The 24,187-nt window shown below is 44.9% G+C and overlaps 2 protein-coding genes across 2 annotated transcripts; one reads left to right on the top strand and one right to left on the bottom strand.

Moving 5' to 3' along the window:
* The first annotated feature begins 5,265 nt into the window (after window positions 1-5,265).
* LOC121298371 (hyaluronidase-1-like) lies at window positions 5,266-8,554 on the top strand. The gene is made up of 3 exons (XM_041225480.1): window positions 5,266-6,250; window positions 6,658-6,747; window positions 8,069-8,554. The coding sequence occupies exons 1-3, from the start codon at window positions 5,342-5,344 to the stop codon at window positions 8,552-8,554; spliced, it is 1,485 nt and encodes a 494-aa protein (XP_041081414.1). The 5' UTR covers window positions 5,266-5,341.
* Window positions 8,555-17,486: 8,932 nt separating this feature from the next.
* On the bottom strand, window positions 17,487-24,187 carry LOC121298220 (BLOC-1-related complex subunit 6-like). The gene is made up of 6 exons (XM_041225203.1): window positions 24,100-24,187; window positions 22,483-23,044; window positions 21,578-22,109; window positions 20,181-20,335; window positions 19,891-19,974; window positions 17,487-19,325 (listed from the first exon to the last, which is right to left on the bottom strand). The coding sequence occupies exons 2-6, from the start codon at window positions 23,032-23,034 to the stop codon at window positions 19,200-19,202; spliced, it is 1,449 nt and encodes a 482-aa protein (XP_041081137.1). The 5' UTR covers window positions 23,035-23,044; window positions 24,100-24,187; the 3' UTR covers window positions 17,487-19,199.

The following is a 24,187-nucleotide window of genomic DNA, read 5'->3' as shown; positions in this document are numbered from 1 at the left end:
AAGGGTTTGTTTGAATGAAGTGAATACATAACTACGTGTATAAGAGCACCTAGGGCTGAATGGAGCAATAGTACTGGTGTGTGCGTGCATCGCAGTAACAGTGTCTTTATTCCAAAGGAATTCACTCAAGCTTGTTCTCTGAAGTCTGAACTAAGGGTCGACTTGTAGCTCATCAAAAGCGTCATTTGTTGCTCTGCGCTGTCGTCTGTGGCTCTGACGGTGGAGAGGGAGCTGGCCTGGTCCCTGCCAGTCACTCCGCTCAGCCATGACACACGTTGCTTAGGGAGCCGACAGCTCCCATCCTGTCACTCCACCAGGACGGGAGGTTCTGGGGCCTCATTGCCATAAAGGAATAAGACGACAAAGACAGCAGCCTTCTATATCAGGGCAGGCTGAATGTATAAAGTGAAAGAAGTCTGTGAGACACACTGGATAACAACTTGCAAAAAAAAAAAACATGAAACAGTTCACACGTTAAGTGCAAAGCTACTGCAACTGAGCTCCTAATTGACAGGCATCACGATATTTCAGTGAAAACGCTTTGTATCGTCTGCTGCTCGAAAAGGCAAGCTATTCATTCCAGTAATACACAGCACAAACATAAACACGGGCATGTTCAAGCCCTGATCACACTAACATTGCACCCCACAACCCAAAACATTGCTGTCTGTCCAGAGCAAACATTGCACCCCACAACCCAAAACACTGCTGTCTGTCCAGAGCAAACATTGCACCCCACAACCCAAAACACTGCTGTCTGTCCAGACCAAACATTACACCCCACAACCCAAAACACTGCTGTCTGTCCAGAGCAAACATTGCACCCCACAACCCAAAACACTGCTGTCTGTCCAGAGCAAACATTACACCCCACAACCCAAAACACTGCTGTCTGTCCAGAGCAAACATTGCACCCCACAACCCAAAACACTGCTGTCTGTCCAGAGCAAACATTGCACCCCACAACCCAAAACACTGCTGTCTGTCCAGACCAAACATTGCACCCCACAACCCAAAACACTGCTGTCTGTCCAGAGCAAACATTGCACCCCACAACCCAAAACACTGCTGTCTGTCCAGAGCAAACATTGCACCCCACAACCCAAAACACTGCTGTCTGTCCAGAGCAAACATTACACCCCACAACCCAAAACACTGCTGTCTGTCCAGAGCAAACATTGCACCCCACAACCCAAAACACTGCTGTCTGTCCAGAGCAAACATTACACCCCACAACCCAAAACACTGCTGTCTGTCCAGAGCAAACATTACACCCCACAACCCAAAACACTGCTGTCTGTCCAGAGCAAACATTGCACCCCACAACCCAAAACACTGCTGTCTGTCCAGAGCAAACATTGCACCCCACAACCCAAAACACTGCTGTCTGTCCAGAGCAAACATTGCACCCCACAACCCAAAACACTGCTGTCTGTCCAGAGCAAACATTGCACCCCACAACCCAAAACACTGCTGTCTGTCCAGTGCAAACATTGCACCCCACAACCCAAAACACTGCTGTCTGTCCAGAGCAAACATTGCACCCCACAACCCAAAACACTGCTGTCTGTCCAGACCAAACATTGCACCCCATAACCCAGAACACTGCTGTCTGTCCAGACGCAAACACTGCTGTCTGTCCAGACCCAAACACTGCTGTCTGTCCAACCCAAAACACTGCTGTCTGTCCAGAGCAAACACTGCTGTCTGTCCAGAGCAAACATTACACCCCACAACCCAAAACACTGCTGTCTGTCCAGAGAGTTCTGAGTGCCTTTAGTTGTTGTTTTTAGATAGAAAACCTCATGAAGAATGATGTGAAATGCCTCTCATCAATGGGCCCCAAATGGCAAGAACTCTGTGGTTTACACCAAGGCATATTTTTGATTACCTATGACCTCATTTTTCTCTCCTTCTGTGGGAGATGGCCGAGATAAATAACATTAGCACCATTTTAAATCTTGTTTCAGCAGCTTTTCAGTAGCAAATAAAACAAATAAAAAACTAAAAAAAAAAATTCTATTACAACGGAGCAGAAGAGCATTGCACACAATAAGGGGCTGCTTGGATAACAAAGGGGTTCCAATAATCAAGGCATCCTCACCTACCTGTCTCCCCAGCACACTCTCACCCTTATAAAAGTGTCCCACAGTACAAGCATAGGAAAATGTAATAAAGCACAGTGAAAACACGGTAAAGCCCAGAGAGGTATGGTGAAGCATGGAAAACCATGGATAACAATGAGAAATACATGGCAAAACTGTTTACAGAACAAACGTACTGCTAAAGGACAGACACGTACTTAACCACAACGGCCTTCTCCAGCACCCCTTGCGTGCGCCAACTGCCAAGCAGTCAAAGGTCAGCCCGGGCAAGCTTATCATCTGCTAAGCTGTGGAGAGGAAAATGTAGGAAAGAAAGCATTTCAGACACTGCTTGAATAATTGATGAAACCTATTTGAAAAAATTATATGCAAAAATATATATAAAGATATGTACATTATACTTCAAAATTGCATCTATAGTAGCCTACAGTATATACATACATACATGTACATTGTGCATTTTAAAGACAGAAGGGTTGCATTGTCTTTATTTCTTGATCGGGAATGTCATTAATTAAAACATTTACAGTAAAAACTGCTTGTTTTTGTGAACAGCTCCCCGCGGTCCCCAGCTGTTTTGAAGATCTCAGTTGAAAATGTCGGTTCTTTTCTGGTGTGGCTCATCATGAGCAGTACAGGGAACAGGCTTATTTCTGCTACACGTCTAGGTGCTCGCATGGAAACCTGGCGCTGGGAGGATTACAAGATAACCATCTTAATCCCAGCCGGCCATGTGATTGCCTTGGTCCCTGCTGACCCAGCTTACAGAGGCAGATTACAGATTACATTTTGCAGCCCCAAGGGTGTAGGAGCTTTACCCCGCTCATGTTCTCCCAAGTTCTTATCAGTTCTGTATGAGCTTGAGGTATACGGACTGCGGCCTGGAAAGCACAAGAAGGGTCTGGAAGCTCTGATTCATCCAAACCAGAGGTGAGAACTGCCGAGTGCACCCCGACGACTGCTGGCCGTGTCTCTGTCTGTTCTTTCTGTGTGTGTGTCTGTCAGTCTGTCTGTGTATCTGTCTGTGTGTCTGTCTGTCAGTCTGTCTGTGTGTCTGTCTGTCAGTCTGTCTGTGTATCTGTCTGTGTGTCTGTCTGTCTGTGTATCTGTCTGTGTGTCTGTCTATCTGTGTGTCTGTGTATCTGTCTATGTGTCCGTCTGTCTGTGTGTCTGTCTGTCTGTCAGTCTGTCTGTGTATCTGTCTGTGTGTCAGTCTGTCTGTGTATCTGTCTGTCTATCTGTCTGTCAGCCTGTCTGTGTTTCTGTCTGTCTGTCTGTGTCTGACAGTATGTCTGTGTGTCTGTGTGTCTGTCTGTCTGTCAGCCTGTCTGTGTGTCTGTCTGTGTGTCTGTCTGTGTCTGTCAGTCTGTCTGTGTATCTGTCTGTGTGTCGGTCAATCTGTCTGTGTGTCTGTCTGTCTGACTCTGTCATGATTTGCTTATCTTTGCAAAAAGAGACTCATTTTGTTATAACTAACCAGCAGTTATTACAGATTATGACATGGCCTGATGGGTATTACGAAAATGTCAATGCTATCCACATTAATCTGCTGTCTACAAAACTAATAGCAGAAGGTGCTCTTTCATCGCATTCTTCGAGATTGTGAAAACCGATTAAAGTAGCACTGAAAAAAAAGGCAGCCAAACTGCAACAATAACGAATGAACTGGTAATCACTAGACGAGGATCCAGTTCAAATCCTTGCTTTCCAGTTTGCACAAGCGCCCAGGAGGAGAATGCAGGGAGGGTTTATATTCAAGTCCAGATTTAGTTTTGGGATTCAGTAATCGCTGCAGAACCCTTATTAACGTTGAGTAAGCTTCACGAGGAAGGATGCAGGTCGACTGCAGGAATTGCTGGAATAAAAAAGCAGCAACAGAAATAGAATGAGATATATCAGTGTGATTCAGCCTATACTAGTGTAAGACAATGCTTTCTATACTGGTGAAAGACAATACTTTCTATACCGGTGAAAGACAATCTCTATACTGGTGAAAGACAATGCTTCCTATAATGCACACTTCCTGAAGATCATAAAATGGACGTGTTTTGATGGCAGGCAATAGACAGTGTGTGTCTGTCTGTGTGCCTGTCTGTCTGTGTGCTTGTCTGTGTATCTGTGTGCCTGTCTGTGTGCCTGTCTGTGAGCGCTTTGCCTTTCTGTTCTCCTCTTCCTGTTGGTGCATCTCTTCACCTGAAGAGCACAGACAATGATGAGGATTGAACCGAAGGGATCGAAAGTCTGTGTGGAGAGGGTTAAAACAATAAGCTAATTAAACAAACAATGAATTACCTTTGTAAAGCTGCCGCTATATCCTGTAGCTTCACTTCTGTCCCTGCGGGTAGCTGGAGAATGAACCAGCATACATCGCGTACCATTCTCTGTCAGCCAGCAAAGAACGAACCCCACTCCTTCAGCTGATTGCCTAACAGCCTGTGCCGGCACCTTTCAATAATGCTGGCATCATGTCAGTGTTGTAGAACATTGAATAGGATGAAACAGCAATGGCAGTTCTGAATTTAAAACCAAACACACAGTTAGGAAATACTGTATTGGGTAACACTTCAAAATTATGGCTGCAAATCCATAATGAAATCCCACAAGAATAACCCCTGATTATCTCATGCACTTCCTCGGAGTTCTGAAGTCATTGATTTTGAATTTAGCCCTGTTAATTCATCATGATTTTAAAAACATTTAGGTCCCCTTTCTCCCCCCATCTGTTCCTAGTGAACTCACTGTTTATTCTTCACTAATTCATACCCTCTTACTCACCCACCAGGGGATTGTGAGACGTGTTCATTCATGCATGAATTCATGCCTTATACATGTGATCAACAAAATTTGTTACAAAGGAACATAGAGCGAATATGGGTAATTAAATCCACATGAATTAACATAGCTGAATTCAGAATTAATTACATCAGAACTCAGAGGAAGTGCACAGCATATCCAGGTGTAATTTCTGTGGTATTCAGCCGGAATTCATTATGAATTCGGGGCCGTTATTTGAAAAGTGTTTCCCTGTATTAGAATGAACTGAAACTGCAGTAGTAACACAATACTTGGTGGTATTACTAACTTTGGTGGGCTAGAAAATTGTCAATTTTTTTGCAGTTGGTCCATGACCTTAAAATCCAATTATTTTATTAACAGGGCTATGGCATTGTCAGAACTCGTTTGACCTTTCTTTAAAGATTACACACAAGCCACCCCCACCCCACCCCCCAGTCTCCATGGCGATCGTTGTCTCCGAGAGGCCAGGGCTACACAGAGTTGTGTTGCTGTGCCTCACACTCCTATCACCCGAGTCAGGGGCTCTCCAGCCAGCCCAAGCCCCTCTGCTTCCTGGGCAGCCCTTCCTGGTGCTGTGGGGCGTCCCTGACGCCCTTTGCCAAGAGCGGCCGGACCCCAGCTCCTTCGGCATGGTCACTGACGCAGAGGGGGCCCTGAAGGGACGAGGGGTGACCATGTTCTATGAGGACAGCCTCGGGCTATACCCATATTTTGACTCCCAGAATGGGGCCGTGGCCGGGGGGCTGCCCCAGCAGACAAACCTGGAGATGCACCTCCTCAAATCGGAGGCCGACATCCTTTCAGCCATCCCCGCGCTGGAGTACCGCGGGCTGGCGGTCATCAGATGGGAGGAGTGGTGGCCCCAGTGGAGCCGCAACCGGGCCGAGAAGAAGATCTACCAGGAGCAGTCGCGTGGCCTCCTGCAGCAGTTCTTCCCGGACTGGTCCCAGGCCGAGCTGGACCAGTGGGCCCAGGTGGATTTCGAGGCAGCCGCCCAGACAGTCCTGCTCGAGACCCTGCAGAACGCTCGCGCGCTCAGACCCAATGGACTCTGGGGGTTCCACCCGTACCCTGACTGCCACAACTCCCCCAGCCACACCGACCGCTGCCCCACCACGGAGATGGCCCTGAACGATGAGCTGCTGTGGCTCTGGAAGAAGAGTTCAGCGCTCTACCCCTCCCTGCAGCTTGACAAGGCACTGAGTGGCACGGAGGGGATACGGCTCTACACCGGCAATCAGATCAGGGAGGCCCTGCGCGTGGGGGCACTGACCGGGGGCGCCCACGACCTGCCTGTCTTCCCGTTTGTCAGGAGCGTCTACACCGCCACCAACTCCTTCCTGTCACAGGTATGTAGGGGGCAATGCTATAACCCATCTAAAAGATTACCTTGGTAATAGTACAGCAAAGTGTAGCATAGTTAAAAATAGGCAAGCATTGCATTAACAGATAGGTATGTGGCAGTGGTGTACGGTATAAGCATGACAAGAAATATTGCAACTTTAAGGATATTTGGGCCTGTATATTGAAGTGCTCCCTTTCCAATCGCTGTGTCTCTTGTGTGTTACATGCCTGTGCTGCACTGCTGGTCAGATCTGTACCACGGTTTTCATTTGGTGAGCAGTGTTGTGCAGTTACACAAATGCAAGACTGACGTTACTTGTTTGAATAATGCACGGAATGTATTGCACCTAAGTTCTATGCCGTGGAAGGACTTGCATTGTGCAGTAATTGTCCTTGTGTGTCCCAAACACAGGCGGACCTTGTGTACTCCATTGGGGAGAGCGCGGCTATGGGAGCAGCCGGGATTGTGATTTGGGAAAAGTTCTTCCCGACCAAAAACCAGGTACGTGATCCAAGAGGTTTACTAATGAGTTCATATAAAATGAGTTTGTAAGCAACGCAGTGCAGGGATTTGAGATTCAAGGCAAACAGAGATCTTGTTCACGTACTAAGAGGAAGTGAAGAGAACGTTTCGCTAGGTAGGTAGACTGATGCTGTTGTTTTATTTTGTATTCATATAAAATTCCCTGTAAATGTACTGGTGTTTAAAAATCATTCTACAGACATCCCCTTATGAACTAAAACTATTATTCGCTGATGGTGTCATGCATTTTCTTGGCATATATCAGTATTTGTTTGTCAGCGAATCGTTAAAAATGAAATAAAGGGCCTGGTGTTTAATGCATGCTTTTATGTGCAATACAAGGCAATTCAGTTTGGGTAAAGCATAGTTATGCACAAGTTGCCAGTACTGAGAGGACTGCTGCTCTGGAGCGCCATCTAGTGGACGTGTAATGCAGGTACAGCAGCAGGGTCATTATGGGTATTTGATTTATTCCATCAGAGCATTTACCAGGGTAAATCTTAGGGTTAAGCCAACATGACACCATTACAAAACCAAGACTACAAAGGCAGTACATCCTGTAGAGAGCAGCTTTACACGATGGCAAGGAACAGCATGTAACAGCATGGAACAGCAAGGAACAGCAAGAAACATCAAGGAACAGCATGGAACAGCATGGAACAGCAAGGAACAGCAAGGAACAGCAAGGAACAGCACAGCAAGGAAAAGCAAGGAACAGCATGGAACAGCATGGAACAGCAAGGAAGAGCAAGAAACATCAAGGAACAGCATGGAACAGCATGGAACAGCAAGGAAGAGCATGTAACAGTGGGTGGAATTAAAAATGCACGCATTCAGTCACTGTAATGCAGACACATTCCTGGGAGACAAATTCAGGCCATGTTATAAAGTAATTGTGCATACTGTTTTTAAAATAATGTCCAAGTTAAATATTGTATAACACTGTTATGCTAAAGCCTATATTGTTTATAAAATCTGTTACAAAACTTAAATGAACCACATCCATTACAAAGGATGTTATAAACAATAAGCAAATAAGAACTGTTAACAACATACTGCACCCTTAAACTTCCGGTAAGCCCTCATTCTTAATGGCTAATGGCTCAGAACACGTCTGTATTCGATTAAACTGCCATTTATTTCTAAAATCAGCACCCAGGACATGTTCGAGCACAGGGGTCTCCAACCCTGTTTCTGGAGAGCCCCTGTCCAGCAGGCTGTATATGTTTCTTCACATCATCAGTAGCTAAAGATCTGGAACATCCGGCACCCTGACCTTTGCTCCCGTCTCTGATTGCAGAGAGGATGCTGGGACCTGGCGGACTTCGTCAGGCGAACGTTGGGCCCGTACGTGGTGAACGTGACGACGGCGGCACGGCTCTGTGGAGAGGCTTTGTGTGGCAGCAGGGGGCGCTGTGTGCGGAAAGACCCCGCAAAGCCTGTCTACCTGCACCTGCCCCCCGCCAGCTACCAACTGCTGCCCGACACCAACATGAGTAGAGGAGGGGGGGGGGTGACCGCCCAGGGCCACCTGCAGCCCGGAGACCTGGAGGCCTGGAGAGAGAGATTCGCGTGCCAGTGGTTCCAGGGCATGGAAGAGGGATCGTCAGCTGACGACGGGGTGGTGATCAAAACAGGGGTCAACAGAGAGGTTGGCATGGGGGTAAAGGCAAAACCCACCCCTGCCAGCAACTCCTCAGACAGCATTAAGATGCCTGTTCTGCTGATCACCTCCCTGACTGTCATCGCCACGCACTGGCTCTGGGAAACCTCTTCAGTTATTTAACCATGTGTATTTTCTTTTCATTCTTTATTTATGTATTTATTTATTTGAAGTTTTCTGAGCCAGCCCCGCTGAGACACAGCCTCTCGCTCGCAAGGGGGTCCCTGTACACTCAGGGGGAGGCAAGATATTTGGCTTGGTCTGTGGTACAGCAGCATGGCATGACCCATCATGAGAATGAGCATTCAAATTGAGGGCCTCTTCTCTCACATGTGCGCTATCCTGCTCAAAGAGCTGCTGCAGTAAAGTGGTTAGAGCCCACTGTCTGACCCTCTGACCAGAAGTCTTTCTGAAGGCAGATGAAGGTGCTCAACCACATGTGTTAGGGCTTCAGATACTGGTTCTGCTGTATCATCATCATCATACTACGCATTCTTTTGCATTAGCTTTCTAAGGAAAGTCTGAAATAAATGTACCTTTAGAGACAGCTACAGTAAGATTGCTTTGATAGAGGTGTTTCAGAACCAAATTAACAACACACACTATTGCTCAGCTCTATATGGAGACTATAATTCGACTAGCATTGCTTGCCAGCAATAACACTGAGATTTGTCAGATGTTCCTGCTGCTGTACTTTTAACACACCCTCTTTAGTCTGGTATCACCAATTACCTCCACAATTTATGAAAGGTCTATAAGCAACAAGCTTCTGTCTTTAGCTTACAGGGCTTGGGCAACAGATGAGAGACAGCCACCATAACACTGGGCTGCACACGTGCCACTTGAAAGACCACGCAGGACCGTTACTCAATGTTTGCCTCATTCATTCAAGAAAGCTGGCTGAACTGCTCAACAAAGCAAATCCCATTGCAGTGCAGTAAAACAAAAAAAGTCCAGCGCTTCTGTCTCCCTGTTTCCCATACTTGCCGTGAATCCAGTAGGAACCAGTCAGATGTTCTTCCATTTCCCAGCTCGTGCAGCTCTCCAGCTCTCCATGTATTTTCAGAAGGGATAACTTGACCTATGATGACCTGAAGCTGCTTGTATTGAGCTTACAAAACAAGACAGAGAGACAGACATAATAAAAATAATAATTTATTCACAGACGTTAAAAAATTAAAAAAATAAACACACCTCTAGATACGTGAGCTAGTTAAAGAGTGGCCTAGTGGATAAAGCTGAGGGGACTGGGAGGCAATATGGCACAGAGGATCAACCTGAGAGGCGTGGAGCCAGTGTTGCCTTCTGGTGAGAGGAAGAGACCTGGGAGGCAGTGCTTACTGTGTAAACCTGCACTACTGTATATTCAAGCTTTATCAGAATTACCCATTCAGAAATCACAGCTATGCTTCTGAAATACGCGGGGTCTCAGGTGTAATCTTGGGTACCAGAAAACAGGTTTAATGGCAGGCTGTCTTCCTAAGTCCATGTAGGTACTGATAGCCTAGTTTATCATGACATGTTATATATACATTTCTTGCAGGGTGATTGGTTTCAACATCATCTGTGTTTAAAAAAGCACAACACAACCATCTTAATATTGATAAAGATACATCTGCCTCTGATGACATCACCATTACATTACATTACAAAAAAGTCATTCCTACATTTCTATTATTTTGATAACAAGTGATAACAATGAATGCATTGTCTGAAGTTAAACTCCTTTATAAAAGACTTTCTTTCAAATAAAAATTACTATTTCTGTTGACAGTGACAGCCAGTAAGACTGAATATATTGGCTCAGAAAAACAATATAAACATTTTCAGCTAGATCTTATATTATCTCTTTCTTATGTTGTTGTAATAATATTTCAAGGTATTTAATAAATGTAAACTTTGCTCTGTTGAGAAGTTTTCATCCTTTAATAATAAATGTTGTTTGCAAACTTTACACAGGAACTAGTGTTTAGTAAACCTGTCCCTTTGACTTCACTGAAAACCACATGAATATGAATATGCTAGAAAGTCAAAGGATGGAGTCACACAAATATCTTAAGAAACTGTCCAAAAAAAAAAAAAATGTGTGTAAGTACCTCGAGGAGGCACACAAAAACCACAAGGACAGATCTCCAGAGGTAAAACCCATCTCAGGTCTGCTGGTGGCCTTCCTCTTATAAAAATTTACCACTGTATCTTTGCACAGCATTTCTGCAGTTTTCCCTCATGCTTTTCCCATGGTTATACTATTCATTTACCATATTTACACTGGTGTGCCACATTTATTAATATGCTTTACCATACCTCACTATTCTTTATCTGCTTGCCTGCTCTTTGTGCTTCAATACACTTTGCTATGCTTTTATTATGGTAAACTTTTATAAGTGAATAAATACAATAAAAAGAGCAGCTTTTCCACCTGGGATTAGAATTGCATATAGCAGGTCATGTTGTGAAAAGGCAGCAATTCAACAGAGGAGTAGTGATCTATAACAGTGCATATCTTCTTTCACAGTGGTAGTCAGCACGCTCTAGGGTGACCAGCAAGATTGAAGGTATAAGGTTTGCGGTGGGGGGTAGATGAAAGCAGTCCTACTGTATAAAGAGGCTATAAGCCCCCTGTTTAGCCAGGCTTGGAGTTTATGAGCGTGGCCGTATGGTGTAGCATTTAGAGAAAGAGAGTTAAGAGTCGGCAGAGCCTGGGTTTCAAATCAATGACTGCAAGACCCCCCCCCCCCCCCCCCCCCCTTTCCCCTAGGCCTAGATCTCGGCAGCACTAGGCTTAGACACTAGATCTCGGCAGCACTGGATCTCAGCAGCACTGGATGACTCGGCAGCACTGGATCTCAGCAGCACTGGATGACTCGGCAGCACTGGATCTCAGCAGCACTGGATGACTCGGCAGCACTGGATCTCAGCAGCACTGGATGACTCGGCAGCACTGGATCTCAGCAGCACTCAGCAGATGGACTCGGCAGCACTGGATCTCAGCAGCACTGGATGACTCGGCAGCACTGGATCTCTCGGCAGCACTGGATGACTCGGCAGCACTGGATCTCAGCAGCACTGGATGACTCGGCAGCACTGGATCTCAGCAGCACTGGATGACTCGGCAGCACTGGATCTCAGCAGCACTGGATGACTCGGCAGCACTGGATCTCAGCAGCACTGGATGACTCGGCAGCACTGGATCTCAGCAGCACTGGATGACTCGGCAGCACTGGATCTCAGCAGCACTGGATGACTCGGCAGCACTGGATCTCAGCAGCACTGGATGACTCGGCAGCACTGGATCTCAGCAGCACTGGATGACTCGGCAGCACTGGATCTCAGCAGCACTAGATGACTCGGCAGCACTGGATCTCAGCAGCACTGGATGACTCGGCAGCACTGGATCTCAGCAGCACTGGATGACTCGGCAGCACTGGATCTCAGCAGCACTGGATGACTCGGCAGCACTGGATCTCAGCAGCACTGGATGACTCGGCAGCACTGGATCTCAGCAGCACTGGATGACTCGGCAGCACTGGATCTCAGCAGCACTGGATCTCAGCAGCACTGGATCTCAGCAGCACTGGATCTCAGCAGCACTGGATGACTCGGCAGCACTGGATCTCAGCAGCACTGGATGACTCGGCAGCACTGGATCTCAGCAGCACTGGATGACTCGGCAGCACTGGATCTCAGCATGTCTCGGCAGCACTGGATCACTCGGCAGCGCTGGATCTCAGCAGCACTGGACTCTCAGCAGCACTGGATGACTCGGCAGCACTGGATCTCAGCAGCACTGGATCTCAGCAGCACTGGATGACTCGGCAGCACTGGATCTCAGCAGCACTGGATCTCAGCAGCACTGGATGACTCGGCAGCACTGGATCTCAGCAGCACTGGATGACTCGGCAGGGCGCAGGTAAGGTGTGGGCTATCCAGGAGTAACAACGTGACTGACTGCACCTTAGACAATAACGACCAACAGGTAGTGTAGTGCAGGTGCGCAGATCACCAGTAGTTAATAAAATCGTAGACATGCACTAGATCCGCATCCCTATTTTACACCGTGTGGGTGTTCTTCACCTGTTAGCACTGTGGATGCTCCTGAGCTGACATGAAATGCCATATTTGACAGCGCTTGGTGTACAGATCTGTTACCCTGAGAACACAAACACACACACTGACATCTTTAGAATCTCCTGGTGCTCCTCAGAGCTGCCAGCTCAGCGCCGTTCATAGGGGTGCAATGACGAGGAAGAGGCCTTGCTGAGGCCTCGTCCCCAGACTGTCCTGCCGCTCGCAACCCTCTCCACTCCAACCCTGGTAGCACTGGCAGCGGAACTGCTCCCTCATGCGTGCCCAGGCCGGTGAGCTGTCCCCTCACGCTGACCCTCCTGTCCTCGGGACCCTCCCCTGGCCGCACCTCGATGCTGAAGCTCTCGCAGTCCAGGTGCAGGTGCACGTCAGTGCCGGGGTCCCTCCCACCGCACAGCAGCCGGCTGCACAGCCTGGTTGCCGTGGTGACGTTCACGATGTAGGGCCCCAGCGTGCGCTCCAGGTACCTGTTCAGCATCAGGCAGTTGCTCTGTGGAGGGAAGCAGCTCAGTGAGGTCTGAGAGAGGGGCCAGGCTGTAGAAAACAAGCTAGCGGTTTGTATCACAAATTTTCTATTGTCTTTTTGTAAACTGACCTGAACTTAAACATGGCACATGCATGTCTAATTGTATACTTTTCATACTGTACATCACCCATAACTATTAAACAGTGCTAAATTTGAAATGCTAAAAGCTACTAATAAAATTCCATACATACATGTATTTGTCATTGTATACATGTGCTGCAGTGGGTTGTTCTAATATGCAGGTGTTGTTACACTAGACTTACTATTCAATGATATTTAATGCGCTTTGCACACATTCCTGGGACTGTGAGGCTGGAACGCTATACATTAACTACATATTGTTGCTATCCATTTCGATCTGACGAACACATCAGTGATATGATTTGATATCAATTCAATCCAATGAAATAGCGTTCAGTTGAATACTGCCCTCGTTAACCATTGCTCCCGTCTCCCACATCCCACAGTGCAGGGCTGAGCAGCGTTTCCATTGAGTAAAGCATCAGAAGGGAGAAGACCACTCACCTGCACCTGGGCAAGCTCTCACTGTCACGCCACTTTAGTGCTGTCTAAGTTCTAGAACTTCTGTATTACTACCTGATCTAAAGATCTAGGCTCAGTTTCAGACTGCAGTACTGCTGTTAGCCACCGGCCAGCAGACAAGACACTTTTTTTATATATATATGGTTTGATAGCTTAGCTATACTATAGACAAGGGTTGACCAAAGTTGGCCCTTTTTATCCCTGGTCTCTGTTCCAGCCATTCTAAATCTAAACTGAACCGATTAAACCAGTGTCCAGACCCTGAAGTAGTTAATGATCTCATTTTACCTGTTAAACCTGGAGAGGAATGGCCCTCCAGGGCTGGGATTGGACACCCCTGGTCTAGACTGTGCATACTGTAATCATAAAGATTTTTTTTTTTACTTAAATATTGTTTTTTCTACTATTAATAAAACATTTTCAAAAAGTACTGAAATAACCCCTCTTCCACCGAGCTGTTGAATAAACTGCACACACCTCTGTGAGTAGAGTCAGAACATAGGCGTAGAAGGGGCGGGTGTAGGCGAAGACGGGAAACGAGGAGTCAGAGTTGAACAATAAGACACTGTCTGTATTTCTAGAACACAGTGCTCCGTCTCTCTCTCTCTCTCTATCTGACATCAAAAAAAAAAAAAAAAAAAAACATGAACTATTGAGAACAGAGAATTAGTAAAGGGCTAAAAATATAAGACTTACACAATTTACTGTCAACAGCGAACTAACCAATTTAACAGATTATCAAATATCGAGGGAGCACTGTGTAAAAATACTCGTCTGTGTGTAAGCCGTTTTATCACACATGCGTATGTTTAAAAACACATGAGAGTAGATTATATGGTAAAACTTCACCAGTGCAGTCTTTGCATTACCTTGTATGCAGGCCAGTCAGGGTGCAGCCCCCTCACCAGCTCCCTTGATTTGTGCTGGTAGATGTCCTTGTTGCCCCAGTTTCGGACCCACTGGGGGCGCCACTCCTCCCAGTCCACCACGGCCAGCCCAAAGAAGTGCGGCCGTGGCAGGGTGTGCTCCACGTCGGCCACCATCTTGTCACAGTGATCACGAAGGCTGTTGTTCTGTGGGCTCAGGTTGTTGTAGTAAGGGTACAAGCCCAGCTGGTCGAAGTAGTAGATGGCCACGCTCTGCCCGGTGAAGGCCTGCTCCGGATTGGAGAGGATATTAAAGCTCTCCAGAGACAGCGGGGCTTTGTGCCGGGACTGGCACTGCTGCGTCGGGGCGTTCCAGAACACCAGGAAGGGCTCGTCTGGCACCAGCAGAGGCATGGCACGCTTCGCAGGCTGGGACTGAGAGAGCTGCAGGATAAGGGCAAGGCACAGGGCTGAATGACAGCTCAGCGCACTCAGCGGGATAAAGTGAACAGTCAACTGAGGCTCTTCATCACTGCCAATGGTCCTAAATGGGAACATTTAGAGCCCATTCTTAATCTATAGTGTGCTTAAGGCAGTCTCTAAAAGGCTTTCCATATGCTAGATCCACAGTCTTGGAATAAAATTCAGGAAGAACTGAAACTTAGTGACTCGACACCTTTCAAGGAGTAGTGAGTCATGTTTTTATTTTGGCTGGTGCTCCTAAATTGTTTCTTGTAATCTGATTAACTTGTTTGGATCGGTTGTATTCATTTGTGCTTGTTTTTTGGGGTTTTTTTTTGTTTTATTACATGCCACCTTTCTGACCAGGTCTCCATATATATATAAAAAAAAAAAAAAAAAAAAAACAGCAGTGAAAGTCAACACATGTCCGTTCTGTTCAAAGTGAAACTTCAAAGAAGTGGACTGCCTGCCTGCAGATATTATTAATGGCATGACAATCCAGTCACGGGATAGTGAGTAAGAGCCTAGTTTGATCCCCTGCTGTCAGCATCCACTCCTTTCCCTAGAAGCTTGCGCTGCGTGTGTAACTTGCCATAGCAACTGGCCTCCGCATGCATTCCCTGCTCACAAGTGATGACCTTGTCACCTGGAGCATGACAGGAGGGAACCCTTTAACTGCTGGGCGCAACTGCAGTGCTGGGTGCAACTACAGTGCTGGGCGCTCCCTTAATAGAGACCAGTGCTTATCCTACTCTGCGCTTTTTTTTTTTTTTTTTTTTTTTTTTTTTTTTTTTGGCAATAAGTAATCCTGTTATCAGTTGTAGTGGATTATCCTAGGATTCTTAGGCACGGGTGCTAAGTGCACTGTAAATACAATGTAAGTGATTACATAGCAATTAAACAGTGCTTTACTGGCACTGATCTGTCTGTGGGTTTTTTAGATCCCTTAATTGGGGACCTAGCTCTTTCACAATAGGCATAATTAATCATGCCTGCCTGCTCAGACTATGTAGACAATCGAAGCAATATAAAATAAGGCTACTGCGAGCTGCACCGATTTATCTTCTTAGCAGAAGAATTTCAAAACTGCTCAATGCTGGTTTTCTTTTCACTTGCAAGCTCTTCACCTCGATGTAGCATCCAGCAATGCGCGACTGGATTAGGAAGGGACTGAACCAATAAGCTTGCTCTCTCCACCCCAGTGTTAAAACATGGAAGCAAAAACATTGTCTATTCCCTGAAACGTGGAATTAGCGGAGGGTGTCGCTACTTCTGGGCAATGCTGCATTTGTTGTGTCAAGGTGGCACATTATGAGCACCGTTCTGTGTACATTTGCAACAGCTGTTACTGTGTTATGTATCCACAGGCAGCTGTAACTATGGAATCTGACTATGGAATCTTGTTAGTAGAAGCAGCTGCGCTCAGAAACTGTGCAGCACATAAGGCTAAGAGCAGTTAATAATTAAGTGCTTACCTGCGACTGTGAAAGGAGAAAACAGCAATTACAATCCTGGAATGAATAAGAATAAGCTTCTTAAGACTGCTTATATGCTCCTAAATTAAATGTCTTTTACAAAGATATAACCCTACCACTAACCATAGCCCTAACCATAACCATAACCCTAAAATTATCTGCAATTATACGTTTTATTGACTCTAAAATAAGGACCAATGAAATGAAGAAATAAATGCATACATATACAGCTAAGGACAAAGGTGGTGCATCATCTAAAATTAAAAGAAAAACTATATGAACATAATTTACATATTTTATTTAACATCAAGCAAAATGTGTTAATTCTATAGGCTGGTGCATAACCTTTGCCCATAGCTGTATACACACACACACATACAGGGTGCACAACACACCTCTTCTTGTTCAGTGAGTAGGTGATAGGCTCCCTCCTTTACGTGTTGTCAGGCAGGGCTGCTTGTTCCTGATGCTCGGCAGTGATACACTGGGTTAAGGAATAAAAGTTGCTGGACTCCGAAGTGAGCTGTGGCAGGGCCCTCATGTTTACTTATACCCCGGAGCACTGAAGTGTCTCAGGGCTGTGCTGAAAGCATTAAATATTCATTCATCCATCAGTGAGTGAAGAAAAGCGCAATTCAAAGCTTCTAAAACCGAACCTTGAAGTTGGGGCAGACCCGGTCTCTCAGAGAAAGGAACGAAACAAGTGAAAGAAGGGATGCGTTCTAATCAGAAAGGAAACCCAGCGGAATTCTGCGAGGTCTAGGATTCCATAAGTTTCCTGAAGTAAACATCTCTTCACAACTACCTTTCATACTCACTCAATCACAGGTAAAACTTCTAAGGGAATACACAGTGAGGCTGATGAATGCTCCCCCTTTATCAGTGTTCAAATGAAGATATTGAGACCTTGAGGCTTTACCTTACCTATCATATTCATCATCAATCAAAACTTACTTTATCACATTCATAATCAATATACTTGAAAGTCACACGTTTAAAAGCAAAAGATAGCAGAGCTGTTCTGTTTTTATTGAAATCTTTTTATTTATTTAACTGATGTCTAGGAGAATTAATAAATATATAAGTCAATCCTGATGACTGGTTTATTTGTAAATTTGAAGAAAGATAACATAACGTATGTTCTACTGTTTGTTTACTGTTCCCTGTACTATGGACACTTGCAAGCCTTAGGTTCTTAGGTTCCTTTGTCTGATCATTTATTTTGTAGCCACATATTGTCAGTTAATGAAACTAAAGCCATGAAAAACCACAACCACAAGAAATGAAAGTGATGGGAAGAAAGAGGCTTTGAGTCAGACTGACTTATGCTTTGCTTATGTGTGTGTGTGTAATTTTGTAAAACAATACCACAACTTGGTTGTATTGGGAAACCTTGACAGGTATATCATTCCTTTCATAAAAAAACAAAAACCAGAAACATGTCGACCAAACTTAAACAGTTCACAGCCTACCTCTATAAAGCGCTGAATTCACGATTCACTATGAAAGGCTTTATATAAAAATATATTATTATTATAAACAAAAAGTTGGGAAAACTTCATAAACTTTGTACATTTATTGTGTCTTTTTTGCTTGTTTTTAAAATACACAATTAGGACAAACAGTAAATAAAAACAGAAGAGAACTCAAGTTAAGTCACTATTTACAGAACTGGACATGACTGTACAGAGTAAGTGCTGTTAGTAATTCACTGTGCCGGGGACAGTCTCCACACTGTCGATGCCTGTCTGTCGTGAGAGAGTGAGCGAGCCTTACACAGATTCCCATCTTCCGATAAACAGGCAGCCCAGCCCAGCAACACCCAGCCCATCCAACTGCAGAGGGCTTAGGGGACATCAGAGACGAGCCCCTAAAACAGAGACATGGCAACAGTTCCACACAGGCAATGAGTCTATTAGCAGCCAGCATGGACAGTTCAGAGACAAGTGCAATTCTGCAGGTTCCGTTGGGTGTGTAGGAGACAAGAAGACTTGAAAACTGAAGATGTTCTTTTAAGTTGCTTGTACTTTATACACAGGTGGAGTCTCTCATATCCAGGACACTCGAGTTAACGGAAAATGAAAACAAGGCATGTTAGTAACACACTCCCCCAAACATAGAAGTGAAAAAGTTATTAAAAAGTAGGTAACCACACCCTACATCCACTGCATAGCAAAGCAAATGCTAATGCTCAGGTTTAGCAAAACCAAACAATTGGTTCCCAAGATAGTAAAGAAGCCAATCTATGCAAGTACTGTGAAAAATCATCCACGGCATTTTCAACAACTTCTTGGACATGCAAAGTTTTTATCATTAACTCAATAAATCACAAGTCAAATCTCATGCAAAGTAGACTCTGATTCCCTTAAGAACTTGTGCTGAGAATTACACATACAAATTCCACAACTGGATGAGAGGTTTTCTAGACAGAGCTAAAACTGTATACGTGTGACATATGTATAAGATTTTAGGCTGTACCAAAACACCTGGAAGCAACAATCTTAATGCATTATTTAAGTATCTTGACAGATCTGCGAGACTCCCCCCAATTGTACCTATATACTGTATGTGCACTGCACCACAGGGAGAGAACTCTCATCTCTCGTGGGAAACAGACTTCACTCATCCCTGCTCCACTTGAGTGCAATGAAAACGCAGTCTTCTAAACCCCAGAGAGAAGTAGCTTGCATGGGTGCAGGGGTCTTGAAGGAGGACGGCAGAGAGAGAGAGAGAGAGAGAGGTAGGGAAAGATGCGTTTTCAGGGTTACGAGGAGAGGGCGCTGCTACAGCTGCCCCCAATCCCCAAGCAGCTACTTGCAGACGGTTTCCAACACCTCGAGGGTTCGCTTGATATCACGGATTTGCTTTGCCAGCGAGTGGATGGAATGCATGGATCTGTCCAACTCCTCACAGCGAGCCATCAGGGTATACATTCCCTGGGGGAGGGAATGGGGACAGCAGACCAAAATTAAACTCAGTGACACATAACCAGTTTAACAAGTGACAGGAAATGATAAAACATCAAATGACAGCTGCTGTCATGCTTCGTTCACTTTACGCAAACTCAAAGTCACACATCATGATCGTCCTCAATTCACCAACCCACTCTTGAGGAGAATTAATGCTGTAGACTGCACTTTGATCAGCCTGGTTGTTAGATATACAATTTCCAGTCATCATTTTGCATACAAAAATCAACTGGCTGGTAGAGTGGTGCTGAGGCTTTGTGGATTAATTGCTCAGTTCTAGATCTAGGAAGTTGATATATTAGCATTGGGTAGAAAAATATCAGCACTGTGCACTTCTTGAATTAAACTGTGCATGATATAACAGGTTCATTTTTTGCATTTTTTGTTACAGTACAAACATATGTAAATGTTACCTTCAGATAAAAGTGTAATAAGAACACTATGTGGAAGCATCCCCATCTAAATCTTTATAAAACAAAAATAAAATAAAAAAACAAACATACTAGCAAACTTCACAAAGTAATTGACTCACCTTTATACTCATGTCCACCGACTCCCCCAGACTGTCCACAGAATCGCGGTACGTCTGGATGCAGCCAACGCTCAGAGCGGTCATCTGTTGAGAGAAAAGTTACGAGGAAGAGATCAGGAGCTATGCAACAGATATTACTAGATTTTTCGAATCACAATCTCAACAATCCAGCACAGTGCTCCCTTTGGTATTTCGCGATTTGATAGTTCACCGATTTGGTTAATTCACCCCTAATCCACGCTGAGACAGCACAATGGAGAAGCAGCACTGTATGTGGAGAGCATGCGTACGTTCTGAACTGTGCCGTTGAGACTCCTCATCATGAGCTCCACACTCTGCGCCACGTCCTGCGTGTGCCTCTCCAGGTCCTGCAGAACAGCAGGGTCTATCGGGGGGATATCCAGCAGCTTCCTCTGAGAACCCCGGCTGCGGACTGAGCTATCAGCTAGAGAGGAAGGACAAGAGAGAGTTCATATAGGGATATAGAGGTAGAAATGTGTGTGTGCGTGTGCGTATGTGCAAGTATGTAGCTAATTATTACAATAGTGAGTTTTATCAATTACTTTCCTTCTTAAGTATTTCTAGTATCCTGATGGATCCCAATTCTCCTTGGAGAGAGAGCTGTTTGCTGTTTTTGAATTTATATAATACATGGATGAAGGCCATATTTGAATCCTGAGCCATTCTAAAAAAAAAAAAAAAAAAAAAAGGCATAATACTACAGTAGTGACGTCAAAAAGAGATAATATACTTTGACCCATTCGACTCCCCGAGTCCATTACTTAACTCAAACACAAAATGTCTTGTTTTCAATCACTCAACAACACCCTCAGTACGGAAATGTTCATTAATGATCAACAAAATGAGAACATGCATCAAATAAATAAATAAATAAAATAAAAAGATGTAAAGCTGGTACATTTGTATCTCAGAGAAACTGGAGAAATGGTAACACAGAAAGTCTGTACAGCCCTGAAACACTACGTTAAAAACCCAACTGTACTGAACCTCGTCTTCTTTAATATTAGCATCACGAGGGTATCCATGTATTAGAAAAAAGAATAGATGGGCCTCTGCAGGGAGTTACAGGAAAACAATTCCATCTCGGGTTTGTGTGACAGTTTATAAACTGGACCTTTGTTCTTGTACTTTATGAATAGGTGCCAGCTGATCTCAACTCCTGAGAAATACAGGGGCATTTCATATAAACTATAAACAGACAGAAAAGAAAAGAAAGTCTAGTAATAAATTCTTCCTGCTATTTATGAGTGAGCATTTACTGACTGTGCTCGAATGCAGTGCTTGCCTTGTTTTTGGCAGTTAATAAATGCCTCCCCCCCCACCTCACCACACCCCCACCAAAGTGTCAATAATAAAACTTTTTTTTTTTTGTTTACATTTTAAAAAAATGACTTTAAAAATGACATAAACATACAGATACAAAAAAAATGTTATATTGAAAACATAACTAGTCTTGCAGAATTTTGAAACAGCATGCATCTGTTTCACTCCTTTTGTATACGGATCACCAGTGATGTAGGATCTTTTAATTAAAAATACAAACCAGATAAAGGTTCAAACTGCCATTCAGGAATGTGTTCCAAACCTCCAAAAGTCCCAGCTTCAACCTGCGTTATTGCCCTACTGGAGATTCACGCCCCCTCCCCAGCCCACAAATCTCACTTACAGTCCAGGCTCTGCCGAGAGCTCATCTTGATTTTCTGCTGCAGGTTATTGGCTACAAAGTGTGTGAGGTCCCCATCGTGGCTCACCGTCCCCTCCAGCTCCAGGGCACTGGAGATAGTGGCCCTGCGTCCCTCCGGCTGCCGCTCCCTGCTCCGTGCTCCCCCACACACCTGACTGATCCCGTCCAGGCTCTTACTGTCCTGCAGCCTCCCCACGATCCTCTCACGGTCTCCCCACGGCAGCACGGCTCCCCCCGCTGGGGTGCTGCACACATGCACCTGGGCCATGATGTGCTGGGGGCACGTGGGCAGGCTGTGGGCTTCTAGTGGAGACAGGCCAGGGACCTGGTTGAAGGGGTTGACTCGGTTTTTCTTCTGTATGGGGTTTGGGGAGTCCTCTGGTGATTCTGGCAACTGTCTGCCCTCCCCTTCGCTGAACCCTTCAGCCTCCCAGCTCCCCCGTCTCTCACTGCAGAGGTCTGCCTCGTTTTTGTTATCTGCTAGGATGTCCAGTGGTGTGCTAGCTGCACTCAGCTGTGAAGGAAAGGGACATGTATTAACAGTTAGAATTACTAACAGAAACTTAAAATAAATAAATAAATAAATAAACAAACAAATAAACAAATCGGATTACTTCTAGTCGAAAGGTTTGTCATTTAATTTATTGGATTTTTTTTTTTTTTGGATTTCTAAATCTAGTACTTTTGAGGGTGTAATAGTCAGGTGACATAAGAGACACCATGCAAGTCAGGGCAAAGATACATTTTTCATTGTACCCATCGTGGAACACCAATCTAACAATGAGGAATAAAAGGAAAAGTGTAAAGACTGCTGTAATGTAATGATAAACAGATAGTAAACAAAAGATAAAAAGTTACAGAAAAACAACAGCCTCGCTGACACTAACCTCTGGGGTGTCATCTGTCTCTCTGCACTCCTCTTCCTCCTCCTCCTCCTCTGCCTCTCTCTCCAAACTCTTCTCTTCATCCCCAGAACTCCCTTCCTCCACAACACTCCGGTGAGGTTCTGTCAACACGGTTAAACATCTCGAAGCGGAGATCGTTTCCCGTTCTGCTGGCTCTCCCACTCGCCTCCCTTCTGGCCCATAGTCTTTGTTTCTCCCGTCAGTGATTGAAGAAAGCATGTCGTCTTTTAAACCCGCTGTACTGACACTTCCTCCATGCTCACAGGCAACGCTCTCCCTGTTTTGTGAGACTAGTAATGAATCCGGAGATCCGGGGTCAGTGTCACCGCTCGCGAATGCCAATACCGAACGGGAAGCCTTGCCCCTGTCCTGGCTGAGACTAGGGGACAGCACATGTGGGCTCTGCTCACCATCGCAGCCCCGGCAGGCCAGCTCTGATCCTGCGGTGTCTCCTCCCTCTCTACTCCAACAGACTGAAGCAGCGGCTCCATCTAACCCGTTGGCTGCTGTGCCACTCGCAGGGGAGAAGCTCATTCCTCACCTCCTGCAACAGGAGACAATGTGAAGCAGCCTCTTATCTCTTACCTCCATTTCACATACCCCTTGCAACTCTACAGATAAAAGCCAAGAGCACGGGAAAAACAATGCATCTATACCTCTACCTCTATATATTAACATTCCTAGCCATGACTAACACAACTCCAGCTGTTTCTGATCTCCATGCATGCTTCTGTTAATAACATGTTCCCAACTTTAACTCGATGATGTAGATTAAAAACACAATAACAATAATAACAAAAGCTCGTTACATTTTGATCGCAAATATTAGCTTGGTCACAGTAACCCAGTTGGAATCCCCACCATACATTCCCTGCAATGCAATCGCATTGCTATTGTGGATTTATAGTCTTGCTGTAATAACACAGAAGGAATATTCTACTGTCAAAAGCAGCATCTTTCTTTTAAAACATACTTGAAGCCTGCTGTAAGAAAATGTTTCCCTGCTGCATCCAACCTTGGTTATTATTTAAACTAAAGCTACCACGTCAAGGTAATCTGAAAAGAAATACTTCTTTGTATGTTTTATGTCTCTAACAACAGTAGGATATGTACGAATAATTTCTTGGCCAAGCAAAAGAAACGGATTTTTATTATTATTATTATTATTATTATTATTATTATTATTATTATTATTATCATCATGCGTCACGGTACATTTGCAGCGTCTTTCGGTGGGCATCATACATAAGAAGCAGTAATGAAGAACCGAATCACTGCAATGGCTGTATTTATTTGATTTTATTTTAAGTGCGTATAACAGGTTTGAATCCCTTGCGGTAATCAATAGCGATAATTCGTATTTACTATGGGACGTAACTGTAGTGTAAGACAAAAACTGTCATCGTAAAAACAAGGCAGACTGTCTCTGAGACCGAGGCTGCATCGCACACTCAAGGCCTATGGGCTAAACCTGTCAGTTATCAACCCGCCATCAGCCCTTACTTGAAATGAACTGTATTCTACAGCGTGGGAAAGTTGCAGTATCTCCCAAAGCCACCTTTAATATTAACAATTAAACAAAGAATATGACAAACATACCTCTACTCCTCCTTCCCGAATGAACGTTGCCAGGAAACCGAGTCCTATCAAGTAAATCTTCCGTGTAACAATAACAGAAACGATGGCG

Source organism: Polyodon spathula, chromosome 23, assembly GCF_017654505.1.
Source record: "Polyodon spathula isolate WHYD16114869_AA chromosome 23, ASM1765450v1, whole genome shotgun sequence".
NCBI classification, from domain to species: domain Eukaryota; kingdom Metazoa; phylum Chordata; class Actinopteri; order Acipenseriformes; family Polyodontidae; genus Polyodon; species Polyodon spathula.
The sequence above is the reverse complement of the archived record's forward strand: the minus strand, read 5'-3'. Positions and strand labels throughout refer to the sequence as shown.

What these genes read in the sequence shown, in the direction of transcription:
- LOC121298371 (XM_041225480.1), top strand. Translation starts at nt 5,342, where the DNA reads ATGGCGATCGTTGTCTCCGAGAGGCCAGGGCTACACAGAGTTGTGTTG. An exon ending in CCAACTCCTTCCTGTCACAG is followed by an intron (nt 6,251 to 6,657) that starts GTATGTAGGGGG and finishes TCCCAAACACAG; the next exon opens with GCGGACCTTGTGTACTCCAT. An exon ending in TCTTCCCGACCAAAAACCAG is followed by an intron (nt 6,748 to 8,068) that starts GTACGTGATCCA and finishes CTCTGATTGCAG; the next exon opens with AGAGGATGCTGGGACCTGGC.
- LOC121298220 (XM_041225203.1), bottom strand. Translation starts at nt 23,034, where the DNA reads ATGAGCTTCTCCCCTGCGAGTGGCACAGCAGCCAACGGGTTAGATGGA. An exon ending in TCAACGGCACAGTTCAGAAC is followed by an intron (nt 19,975 to 20,180) that starts GTACGCATGCTC and finishes TTCTCTCAACAG; the next exon opens with ATGACCGCTCTGAGCGTTGG. An exon ending in CGGTGGACATGAGTATAAAG is followed by an intron (nt 19,326 to 19,890) that starts GTGAGTCAATTA and finishes TCCCTCCCCCAG; the next exon opens with GGAATGTATACCCTGATGGC.